Source organism: Plecotus auritus, assembly GCF_963455305.1.
Source record: "Plecotus auritus genome assembly, chromosome: 7".
Classification (NCBI taxonomy): domain Eukaryota; kingdom Metazoa; phylum Chordata; class Mammalia; order Chiroptera; family Vespertilionidae; genus Plecotus; species Plecotus auritus.
Window position 1 is genome coordinate 91,321,244 of NC_137774.1, and position 12,627 is coordinate 91,333,870.

Here is a 12,627-nt window from a genome sequence, read left to right on the forward strand (position 1 = left end):
TCTCCTAGCATAGACACAGCTGATTCTCACAGCCAATTGGCCTGGAGGTCAGTTCCTCCCAGTGATAACAACAACAATCAAGGCTTAACTACAACAAGTCTGTGCACACAGCCCACAAAGGGGTGCACCAAGAGTGTCCACCTCAGGTAACTGGAGATGCTGAGCCACTGGGCCCTATAGGACACCAAGCACACAAAGCCACTCTATCAACTCAGGGAAGCAGCCAAAATGAGGAGACAAAGAAACAGATCACAAATGAAAGAAATGGAGGAAAACAAACGATTGGATATAGAGTTCAAAACCACAGTTATAAGGTTTTTCAAGAATGTTCTAGAAAAGGCCGATAAATTTAGTGAGACCCTCGAGGATATGAAAAAGGACCAACTAGAAATTAAGCATACACTGACTAAAATAAAAAATATTATACAGAGATCTAACAGCAGACCAGGGGAATCACAAGAATTAAGTCAAAGATTTGAAATACAAAGAAGCAAAAAACACCCAACTGGAAAAGCAGAAAGAAAAAGAATCCAAAAATATAGTGTAAGGAGCCTCTGGGCCAACCTCAAGCGTACCAACATCAGAATTATGGGGGTGCCAGAAGAAGAGAGAGAGTAAGATACTGAAAACCTATTTGAAGAAATAAGGACAGAAAACTTCCCCCACCTGGTGAAAGAAATAGACTTACAAGTCCAGGAAGCGCACAGAACCCCAAACAAAAGGAATCCAAAGAGGACCACACCAAGACACATCATAATTAAAATGCCAAGAGCAAAAGACAAAGCGAGAATATTAAAAGCAGCAAGAGAAAAACAGTTAGTTACCTACAAGGGAGCACCCATACGACTGTCAGCTAATTTCTCAACAGAAACTATGCAGGCCAGACGGGAGTGGCCAAGAAATATTCAAAGTGATGAATAGCAACAATCTACAACCAAGATTACTCTACCCAGCAAAGCTGTATTCAGAATTGAAGGTCAGATAAAGAGCTTCACAGATAAGAAAAAGCTAAAGGAGTTCATCACCACCAAACCAGTATTATATGAAATGCTGAAAGGTATTCTTTAAGAAGAGAAGAAGAAGAAAAAGGTAAAGATAAAAATTATGAACCACAAATACATACCTATCAACAAGTGAATCTAAAAATCAAGTGAATAAAAAAATCTGATGAACAGAATAAACTGGTGAATATAATAGAATCAGGGGCATAGAAAGGGAGTGGACTGATAATTCTCAGGGGTAAAGGGGTGTGGAGGATGCAGGAAGAGACTGGACAAAAACCGTACACCTATGGATGAGGACAGTGGGGTGGGTAAGGTCAGAGTGTGGGGTGGGAACCGGGTGGAGGGGAACTATGGGGGAAGAAAGAGGAACAATTATAATAATCTGAACAATAAAGATTTAGTAAATTAAAAAAATAATAATAAAAAGAATTCTTTTTTGTTAGGTTAATAAGTGAAAAGTGGTATATCATGGTTTTACTTTGCCAGGGCATTGGAGTTCAAATCATAGTTTCATCATGTTAACTTCCTGATTTATTTTCCTTATCCATAAAATGAAAAGTCTAGAGAACTAAATGAATGAAAGCATATTATTGGTTCAGACATAATACAAATACAAGCATTATGATGTCCTAACTAAAAGATGGGAAAAGGCTATGAATAAATAATGCACACCTAAAACAGGAAGTCTACTGCTAAAACAAATTAATGGGAAAATGACCAACCTTACTAATGATGTGCTTATTATTTTCACTTTACGTATGAAAAAATTAACCTGGAAAGGTCAGTCTGAAAAGATATTTATAAGTTCTTTTTCCTGTATACTACATGGTTTTTAATTTTTGTATTCCCCAGTGCCTTGCATATATTTGCTAAAAAATTGTTTGAATTGACCTGAAAGCTGTGGAAAGGCTTTCCTGTATTTTCTTGGTAATTAATAACATATTTGTTTAGTTTGAAGGAAGAGTTTCCTGCCTGGTATGAGAAACTTGTTTTGGAAATGGTTCACCATAACACAGCCTCCTTAGAGAAGTTAGTAGATACTGCTTGGTTGGAGATCATGACCAAATATGCTGTGGGAGAAGAGTGTGACTTTGAGGTAAGTGCCTATATTCTTTAAAAAATGAGATTTGATTCACTAACCATATATCAGGATTTGAGCGTAGAGTACAGAATGCATATCTCTGTGTATAAAATTGCATTATATGAAGTCTGTACTTAGCATTAAATATAAAGACCAAATTTTAGAAACTGGGCTAATCGTTTTACATGTCTTGCAGATTCTGCACAGAAATGTTGAGGTAGTAAACAGGCTCAGATAATGAAGTAGGTTTGTTTACATTGCTGTATCAATTGAGTGATTTCAACTGTATGTAATGAAATATCTAACAGTGGCTAGTACTTCTCAAACTTTAGCCTAAATAAAATCACTTATTCTTAAACTATTTAAAAATATTGAAGAGGCCCTAGCTGGTTTGGCTCAGTGGATAGAGTGTTGGCCTGCAGACTGAAAGGTCCCTGGTTCCATTCCCAAGGGCACATGCCCAGGTTTCGGGCTCAATCCCCAGTAAGGGGTGTGCAGGAGGCAGCTTATCAATAATTCATCATTGATGTTTCTATCTCTCCCTCTCCTTTCCTCTCTGAAATCAATAAAAATATATTAAAATATATATATATTGAAGAGGAAGGAATGTTTCCAAACTCATTTTATGAAGCCAGCATCACCTTGATACCAAAACCAGATAAAGACATTACAAAAAAAGGAAAACTTACAGGCCAATATTGTTGATGAATACAGAGGCAAAAATTTTCAACAAAATATTAGCAAACTGGATTCAATAATGCATTAAAGGAATTATATACTATGACAAAAGGGAATTTATCTCAGGGATGCAAGGGTAGTTCTACATCCGTAACTAAATCAGTGTCATACATTACATTAATAAAATATTAAAACGTACGACCATCTCAATAGATGGAGAAAAAGATTTGACAGAATTCAACATCCTTTTATGGATAAAATATCCTCATGTGAAGATTTACAAATGAAAAAGGAAATAGAATAGGGAGCCCAGAAATAAGTCCTTGCGTATTTGGTCAATTAAGCTACAACAAAAGAGGCATCACTAGACAGATAGTGCAAAAAAGATGAAATTGGACTACTTTCTTACACTATATATAAAAATAAACTCACCTGGCCGTTATTGCTAAGCAGTTGAGCACCGAACCAAGGTCGCCAGTTTGATTCCCAGTAGGGCACATGCCTGGGTTTCAGGCTCGATCCCCAATAGGGGGCATGCAGATGGCAGCTGATCAATGTTTCTCTCCCTTTCCATTCCTCTTTCTCTAAAAATCAATAAAAACATTTAAAATCAAAACAAAAAAAACACCTCAAAATAGATTAAAGATTTAAATGTTAGACCTGGCCTGACCGGTTTGGCCCAGTGGATAGAGCATCGGCCTGTGGACTGAAGGGTCCCAGGTTCAATTCCGGTCAAGGGCATGTACCTTGGTTGCGGGCACATCCCCAGTAGGGAGTGTGCAGGAGGCAGCTGATCGATGTTTCTCTCTCATCGATGTTTCTGGCTCTCTATCCCTCTCCCTCCCTCTCTGTGAAAAATCAATAAAATGAAAAAATAAAAATAAATAAATAAATGTTAGACCTGCACCCATAAAACTCCTGAATGAAAACATAGACAGTAAACTTTTTGACATTGCTCTTCGCAGTGTCTTTTTGGATACCTGTTCTTTTTATAAAATTGATTTTAGAGAGAGGGAGGGAGAGAGGGAAAGAAACATTAATTTGTTTTTCCACTTATTTATGCATTCATTGGTTGATTCCTGAATGTACCTTAACTAGGGATCAAACTCGTAATCCTGGCGCATCCAGATAATTCGACAAACTGAAGACTACCTGGCCAGGGCTGGAAATATTTTCTCAAGAGAGGGAAACAAAAAAACAAAAACAAATGGGACTTATCAAACTAAAAAGAGTTTGCAAAGCAAAGGAAATCATTAACAAAATGAAAAGACAGCCTGTTGAATGGGAGAAGATACTCACAAATGATACATCCATAAGGGGTTAATATTCAAAATATATAAGGAACTTATACAAGTTAACACCAAAAAACAAGCAATCCAATTTAAAAAATGGGCAGAAGACTTTAACAGACATTTCTGTTACAGGACATACAGACCTAGCCGGTTTAGCTCAGTGGATAGAGTATCGGTATGCAGACGGATGGGTCTCAGGTTAGATTCTGGTCAAGGGCATGTACTCGGTTGCAGGCTCCTCCCCGGCCTGGGCCCTGCTCAGGGCTCATGCAGGAGGCAACCAACCAATGTGTGTTTCTCTTACATTGATATTTCTATCTGCCTTTCTCTCTCTCTTCCACTCTCTCTAAAAATCAGTGGAAAAATATCCTTGGATGAAGCTTAAAATAAAAATAAAAGAATAAAGTATGTTTTAAAACACACAAAAGAACACAAAGGACATACAGATGGCCAACAGACATGAAAGTATGCTCAATATCACTAATCAGTCAAATACAAATTAAAACGAGATACTGCTTCACACCTGTCAGAATGGCTATCATCAATAAATCACAAGTGCTGGCAAGGATGTGGAGAAAAGGGAACCCTCATATACTATTGGTGGGATTGAAAATCAGTGCAGCTACTATGGAAAACAGTATGGAGATTCCTCAAAAATTAAAAATAGAGTTGGCATATGATGCAGCAATTCTACTTTTGGGTGTTTTATCTTGAGAAAACAAAACACTAAATGTGTATGTACTCCTATGTTTGATGCAGGATTACTAGTAATAGCCAAAAGCAACCTAGAGTAGATGAATGGATAAAGATGATCTGGTAAATATATACAATGGAATAATAATATTTAGCAACAAAAAAGAATGAAATCTTGCCATTTGAGACAATATAGGTAGACCTAGAGGGTATTATCCTAAATCAAATAAGAGAAAAACTTCACTTATATGTGGAATCTAAAGAAACAAAGTAAAGGAATAAACAACAGAAACAGACCCATGGATACAGAGAACAAACTGATGGTTGCTAATGAGGAGGTTGGAATTAAGAAAAAGGAGAGTGCAAAAAAAATGAGTTCTTTAGAAAAGTAATAGGTTGTGTACAGTCTTCCTAATTTGAATAAGAGTTTTATTCCTAAGTTTGATATGATCACCATAGGTTGACAAAGAATCACACACATACACATATACACATGGACATGGCCATAACTAATAGCCATGAGCCCACCAAATGAAAACAAGAGGCAAAGAGAAAAAATAGACACACACAGACTTGAGGATAGATAAGAGATAAATAAATTGAGATGTACGAAGATACAAGGACACTTTTCTTAACACACCTATCATCCTGTTCAATCTGCCTTTCTTGGGAAATAATAGCTGGCTCAGCTGAACAGGAAGCAGCTGAATAATTGACCTTGAAAGATTTCTTGAACAGAAGGCTTAAATATATGACCATTACTACAGGCAAGGAGATAATAAAGCCTCATGTCAGGTGCCAACTTGTGGGTCCAGTTAATTATTGGCTTTAGAAAAGGGACAAAATCTTAGCAACCTGGTCTGTTTATCAATCCTCTATGCTTCCCCATTTAAAAAAAAAAATCACTAGAGGACTTAAGAATATACATTCTTGAGTCCTATCCCCTAAGAGTTTGGTTCAGAAAGTTTTGGATAGGTTTTAAAAATTTGCAGTTTTACCAACTCCAGTTATATGTGATGATGCTAACACTCTGGAAACAGTGATTTTCATTGATGTTTCTATTTCTCTCCCTCTCACTTTCTCTCTGAAATCAATAAAAAAAATATTTTAAAAAGCTTCTAGAAGTAATAATGACAGGATACAAGATAAATATATAAACACCAATTTGTATTTATGTATTTATATTTATGTGTGTGTTTGCAAAAACAATTTCAAATTTAATAAAGCAATATTTCAGTATCATCAAAAACTATGAAGTACTATAGGAGTAAACCTGACAAAAGATACGCATGACCTATACCTAAAAATTATAAAACATTGCTGAGAGAAATTAAAGAAGACCTTAAATGATGGAGAGGAATATCTTATTCAGTTCTTCCCCAGTTGATAATGTAGATGCAACTCAATTGCAATAAAATCCCAGCAGTTTTTTGTAGGAATTGCCAAGCTGATTGTAAAATTCACTTCAAAATGCAAAAAGAAAAAACCAATTAACCAAAACAACTCTGCAGAAGCACAACAAAGTTAAGCTAATATTGTCTGATTTTGAGCCTTCAAATTTTAAAGTATTTATATAGTGTGAAGTTGGTATAAGGATAGTATCCAGAAATAGACACACACATAGACACACTTGATTTTTAAAAAAATATATTTTATTGATTTTTTTACAGAGAGGAAGGGAGAGGGATAGAGTTAGAAACATCAATGAGAGAACATCGATCAGCTGCCTCCTGCACACCCCCTACTAGGGATGTGCCCGCAACCAAGGTACATGCCCTTGACCGGAATCGAACCTGGGACCCTTCAGTCCACAGGCTGACGCTCTATCCACTTAGCCAAACCAGTTAGGGCCACACTAGATTTTTGATAGAGGTTGAAAGGTAGTTAAGGGAAGAAAAGATAGTTTTTTCAATAGGTGGTTCTGGTATTGTTGGATATTCATATATATAATTGAAATTTTATTAAATGGAAATTCTTGAACTATTTTACACATGTCTGATGTTTGTGCAGTGATTGCCCTTTGGGCTTAGTACATTGGTACATGAATTAAAAACTACATTGTGATAATTTTATTTTTTAAGATGTCATATTTTACTGGGTGAAAAAGGTGAAGGGCTTAAGTACAAAATGACAGTTACAGAATGACGGATGTAAAGGACAGCATAGGGAATATAGTCAATAATAAAAACTATGGTGTCAGGTGGGTACTGGACTTATCTTGGAATCACTTTGTTAATTATGTAAATGTCTAATCACTATGCTGTATACACCTGCAACTAATATGATATTGAATGTTAGCTTTAATTGAAAAATAAAGAAAAAGAAACACATAAGTATTGTAGAAAAAGAATGAAGAAATGAAGTCAGGGGGCGAAATATGTCATGTGTGGGGTGGAATGTATATTGGCTAATATATTGTAAACATTATCTTTAGGTTTTCTAGTTTTTATTTATTGTCTCTGATTCTCATTCCTGTCTCCTTTATAGGTTGGGAAAGAAAAAATGCTCAAGGTGAGGATTGTGAAGATTCATCCTTTGGAGAAATTGGATGAAGAAGCCACTGAAAAGAAACCTGATGGTGCTTGTGATTCTCCCTCAAGTGACAAAGAGAATTCTAGCCAAATTGCTCAGGAGCACCAGAAGAAGGAGGCAGTTGTAAAAGAGGATGAAGGAAGGAGAGAGAATATTAGTATGTATGATGTTAGCTTTCCTTTGTGACTCTTATTATTCACAAATCTTTTTGAGTTCTCTAACAAGTAATTTGTGATTTGTAAATGAGTTTTGTAGGTAGATATGCCTTTCTTTCGTGATTCAGCAAACAACTAAAATACAAAGTGCCTTGGCTGGTGTGCTCAGTGTTTAGAGCATTGCCCCATGCACCAAAAGGTCTAGGGTTCCATTCTAGTCAAGGGCATATACCTGGGTTGCAGGTTCGATCCCTGGCCCTGGTCAGGGTGTGTGCAGTAGGCAACTGGTCTATGTCTGTCTGTCTGTCTCTCTCCTTCTCCCTCTTACCCTGCCTCTGTTCCTCTCTCCCTAGCTTCCTTTCCCTCTTTAAAAAAAAAAAAAAAATCAATGGAAAAAATATCCATGGGTGAGGATTAACCAAAAAGAAAAAAAGAAAAAAAAATCCATAAAGCAAATAAAGAATTAAGTCTCTCCTGGGAAGGCATTTCCTCTTAGAAATCTGTGTGCATGCACCTAGCTACTCAAGATGGCAAAGAAAGTTTGCTTTCCTTGTCTCTTTAAGTTGAAAAATACGTATGTCTGTGTGTGGAGAAGCGGGGTTAGAATAGAAGGGGGGGCAAATTCTAATTTCCATTTCTCTTCACCATGCAAGCCAGTTGTGGTGATTCTAACATACTTCCTTTTATCTAAATCCTGTAACTTAAGTCCCTCCCACATGAGAGCTGCCAGAATTTTGAAACATTTTGATGTCTAAAAGTAATTTTTTGGGACTTGGCGATTCTAACAATACTGTTTGAAAAGTTGAAGAATTGAGACTTTGCCCATTGGGAAAATTACTCAGCCTCTGAAACCTTCATTTGGAAAAAAAAAAAGTCTGTGTAAATAAAAGAATTTGACTGGAAGAGATTACTTCTGTCTTAAAATATGAGTACTCAAAGGATTTGTGTATATTGATCCCCCTCCCCATTACTGTTAGAGGATCAAATAATCTTAACCTTTTATTTAAGTGTTACATACACAGTTTGAATTAGAATGTTATATTAGAGTGCTATGCTCTCTGTTTTCCATTCTGTTTTGTTTTTCCAGATACTTTGGATATGTGCAGATGTATTTTAGAGGCACTTCCTTATCTAGTCCTAACCTAGGGGAACAATTTAATTAATTAAAATTTCCCCAAGAATACTTAACTGTTGTAGCTGGTTCACCCCAGTTGTTGATACTTCAGTTTTGTTTTCCACTCTGTATTATGAATACTAATGTTTATGTTTTTCAGTTTCTCTTTTCCTTCTTTTTGATACTGAAGTTTTCTAATATGTTCATTACTTAATATTCCTGCGACTTAATGTTCATAAATTTTTTGGTTAGGCGTTGCCTGATAATATGTTTTCTAACACTTCTGGAAACAGATCCTTGAACTACCAACAATATGTTAACAATTGTTAATTTTATGACTTTGGCATCATGTACCAGGGAACTTGTAATTTTAGGCTTTGGTTTTTTATGAATGTTATATGCCTTAATTTAGTTTTTAATTATTGGAATATATATAATACTATTGCTAGTATGTGGAAAGGGTGGTGGACAGGCTGAACAATTAGTGTTATGATGTCTACTGCATGTTTTCAGGGGAAAAATTGATTAGAATTTCCATAGAAATGATAGGCAAATTCCAGTATACTAAATCTTTTCTCACTAGGTGACCTTTCGTTCTACTTTATGGGGAAAAATGTATTAGACAAAAACTTTCAGCTTGTTCTTAACCTCCCTGTTTTAAATTTCTATATTCTTCCATCTGAGAAGGGAGCTAAAATACTTTGGCTTTGAATTCCATTTCCTCCTACTTTCTCTAGGGTTGAGTTAACTTTTTTATTATTCTACTCTACAGTGTTTTTTAACCCTCTCTCTAATGTTTTTTTTTTTTCAATTTATAAATGAAGCCCCATTTTCTAAAAACAAAAATATATCCTCCCTTGATTCTGTTTCATTTCTGTCTTACTCATTCAAACCAAGATTATGAGATGTTGTCTCCACTTATTGTGCTATTATTGTCTAACTTCTGCTTTACTCCTGACACTATTGCTAATAAGATTTTAGGTAACCTCTACTTGCCAATTCCACTGATTTCTTCTATGTTTTGCTTTTCTGTTACATTTAACACTGTTGGTCACAGTCATACCTTTAACTTATTTGATATCACAGTTTCCCTTAACCTTGACCCTAACCCTAATCCTTATCTGTTCTTTTGCCATCTTTAGAAAATATGCATCTGCTTACTTAGACCAAAAATCCTTTGTTTCCCTAGAGCTCACAAGATAAATTCCAGTTTCTTTAAACATTATACAGGTTCTTTATAGTTTGCCCTTCTTATTTATTTAGTCTGATTTTTTACTGTAGACCCAATTATATTTACCCAAACCTCATTATTTGGAGTCTCTGAACAAGTCATGTTCTTTCTAGGCCCTTTCTGCCTGTCTTTCTAAGTTAAACATTGCTGCTCTCTCTCATATTATTTTTGTGTACCCACCTCTGTAATAGTATTTACCACATTGTATTATAATTATTGTTGACTCTGCTCATAGACTTTAGCTAGTGCAGGTAAGGATTTTATGAATCATCTTGGTACCCCATCATTCAGTGCCTGATGCAGAGTAGGTGTTTAATAAGACAGTTATGAATGAATAGAATTAAAAGAATTCTTATTTTCACTAATTTTCTAATGATTTTACTAGATGACAGAGCACGTAGATCTCCACGAAAACTCCCTACTTCATTAAAAAAAGGAGAAAGGAAATGGGCTCCTCCAAAATTTCTGCCTCACAAATATGATGTGAAACTACAAAATGAAGATAAGGTTAGTTGGCACTTTATATTAACCCTGTTACATACAATAGATGTTTAAGAAAACATCATAGGGCTGGTTTTCTTAGAGAAAATGTGCTAAAGAAAAATGTAAATGAATGTTTCTGCAACAAATTCTGAATGGTTTTCTAGTTCTTTAGTCTTTGTTATTATGACTTTAAGTGAAACTGTATTTTCTTTCTTAGATTGTTTTTTCCTTTTAATAGGACTTATTAAGGTTAGGAGTAATTTGCATTTGAGTTTCAAATTCAGTTTGAAAAATAAGAATCTGTTTCCAGCAGTTATAGACTTCCTGAGGTAATAGCTCTTCCCAGATAAAAGTAGAGCAATTTATAATGTAATTAAATTTAGAAATTGAGTCAACAACCATCAGTGCTTTTACAAGGAATCTGTAGAACTAACAACCTAAAACAGTAAATAACCTTTAAGTAACTTAGTACTGTGTTTTATTCATTCTAAGATGTTCATCTTTTATATTTTTAATGTATTTAGAATCACTATATATCTTAAAATCAATTGGCATGAATTTTTTTCTTAGTGGTGCATAAAATAATGTCTTTCATTAATAGCATCTTAGAGTCTATGAAATGCCATATTACTTTCAGGTACTCATACCTGTATGTAATTTATTAGAAAGAAGGAGGATGGGAGGCTGTGTGTGGAAGGGAGCTGCACATTTTTCTTCATGTTTAACTGTTTTATAGAAAAAACAGCTAACGCCTGAGAAGTTTAATAATTGTCAAAGCTCCTAATTTAGTAAATGAGATTGGGACGGATTATAACCCAGATCTTTTGCTTCTTTAGAGTTTCCCCCCCACCTCAAATTGTTAACAAGTCGTAAATCCATTTTGACTGTTTTATAGTGAACTAGAGGCTTGGTGCATGGCATTTGTGCACTGGTGGGGGGGGTGTCCCTCAGCCTGGCTTGCGCCCTTTTGCAGTCCGGGACCCCTCCAGGGATGTCCAGTTTCTGGCTTAGACCCGCTCCGGAGAGGCTCCCTCCGCTTTCGCTGCACTCGCCAGCCATGAGCCTGGCTTCTGACTGAGCAGCGCTTCCCCTATGGGAGCACACTGACCACCAAGAGAGAGCTCCTGTGTTAAGCGTCTGCCCCCTGGTGGTCAGTGTGCGTCATAGGGACCGGTTGTTCTGCTGTTAGGTTGATTTGCATACTAGGGTTTTATTATATAGGATGATCTGAAGACATACCTAAATTGTTAGGATTTCTTTATACTTTAAAATTAAATGTTATATGCAATTTTTCACTAAAAGTTTCTTCCTCATTCAGCAAGGTAACTGGTTAAAACATTGCTAGGGAATCTCAACCACTTTTCTAGTTATCATTCATATTCTTATTGTTGAATGTAAATTGTTTTGTTCACATGTAGTAAATACTGTTCATAGGGAGATGGAAAATACAAATAAGAAAAAAGACATCTTGAATCCCATACACAGAGATGATAATTGATGAATATAGTTGTGATTAATGGTGGTTGTTAGCTTTTAAGTGACTTTTAAAAGTAGGAATATTTGCCCTGCCAGTATGGCTCAGTGGTTGAGTGTCGACCCATGAACCAGGAGGTCAGAGTTTGATTTCTGGTCAGGGCATATGCCCAGGTGGCAGGCTTGATACCCAGAAGCAGCCAATCGATAATTCTCTCTTGACATGATGTTTCTATCTCTCTCTCTCCCTCTATGAAATCAATAAAAATATGTTATAAAAGGAATTAAAAGTAGGAATATTTTATACATACTATTTTGTAGCTTTTTTCATTTTCTCTCTGGTAACTATCTGTAATGTTGTAACATTCTTCGAAAAAAGTATTTTCAGGTTGTGGTATATATGATAGTCACCAAGAGAGTTAATGAAAAAAGTAGTAGCTCTTTCCAAAAGCAACCAGATGTAACCTGTGAAAATAGTTCGTTATTCACTTGACCCAGAAAACCCCACAGAATCATGCAAATCAGGAAGTTCAAATTTTTAAGTTCACTTTAAGAACATGTGAAACTGCCCAGGCCATTGAGGGTATGCATATCTGAAAAACCACGAAGTATCTGAAGGATGTCAATTTATAGAAGTAATATGTGCCATTCCATTGTTACAATGGTGAATGGGTGGATGTGTCCAGTCCAAACAATAAGGCTGGACACAGGGTCTGTGGCCCAAAAAGTGCCGAATTTTTGCTGCACATGTTTAAAAATGCAGAGAGTAATGCTGAACTTTAGGGCTTAGATGTAGATTCTCTGGTCATTGAGCACATCCGGGTGAACAAAGCTCCCAAGAGGTGGTGCAGAACTTACAGAACTCTTTGGTGGATTAACATGTTAAGCACC

At 35.9% G+C, this 12,627-nt stretch overlaps 1 protein-coding gene across 1 annotated transcript in view; it reads left to right on the forward strand.

Annotated features, from left to right (window-relative positions):
• Positions 1-12,627, forward strand: part of BAZ1B (bromodomain adjacent to zinc finger domain 1B) — an 82,600-nt gene that overhangs the window by 19,132 nt on the left and 50,841 nt on the right. Inside the window, exons 3-5 of the mRNA XM_080681796.1 lie at positions 1,956-2,100; positions 7,236-7,437; positions 10,166-10,287. Of these exons, the coding sequence (XP_080537922.1) occupies positions 1,956-2,100; positions 7,236-7,437; positions 10,166-10,287 (469 nt within the window). The remainder of the gene's footprint in view (positions 1-1,955; positions 2,101-7,235; positions 7,438-10,165; positions 10,288-12,627) is intronic.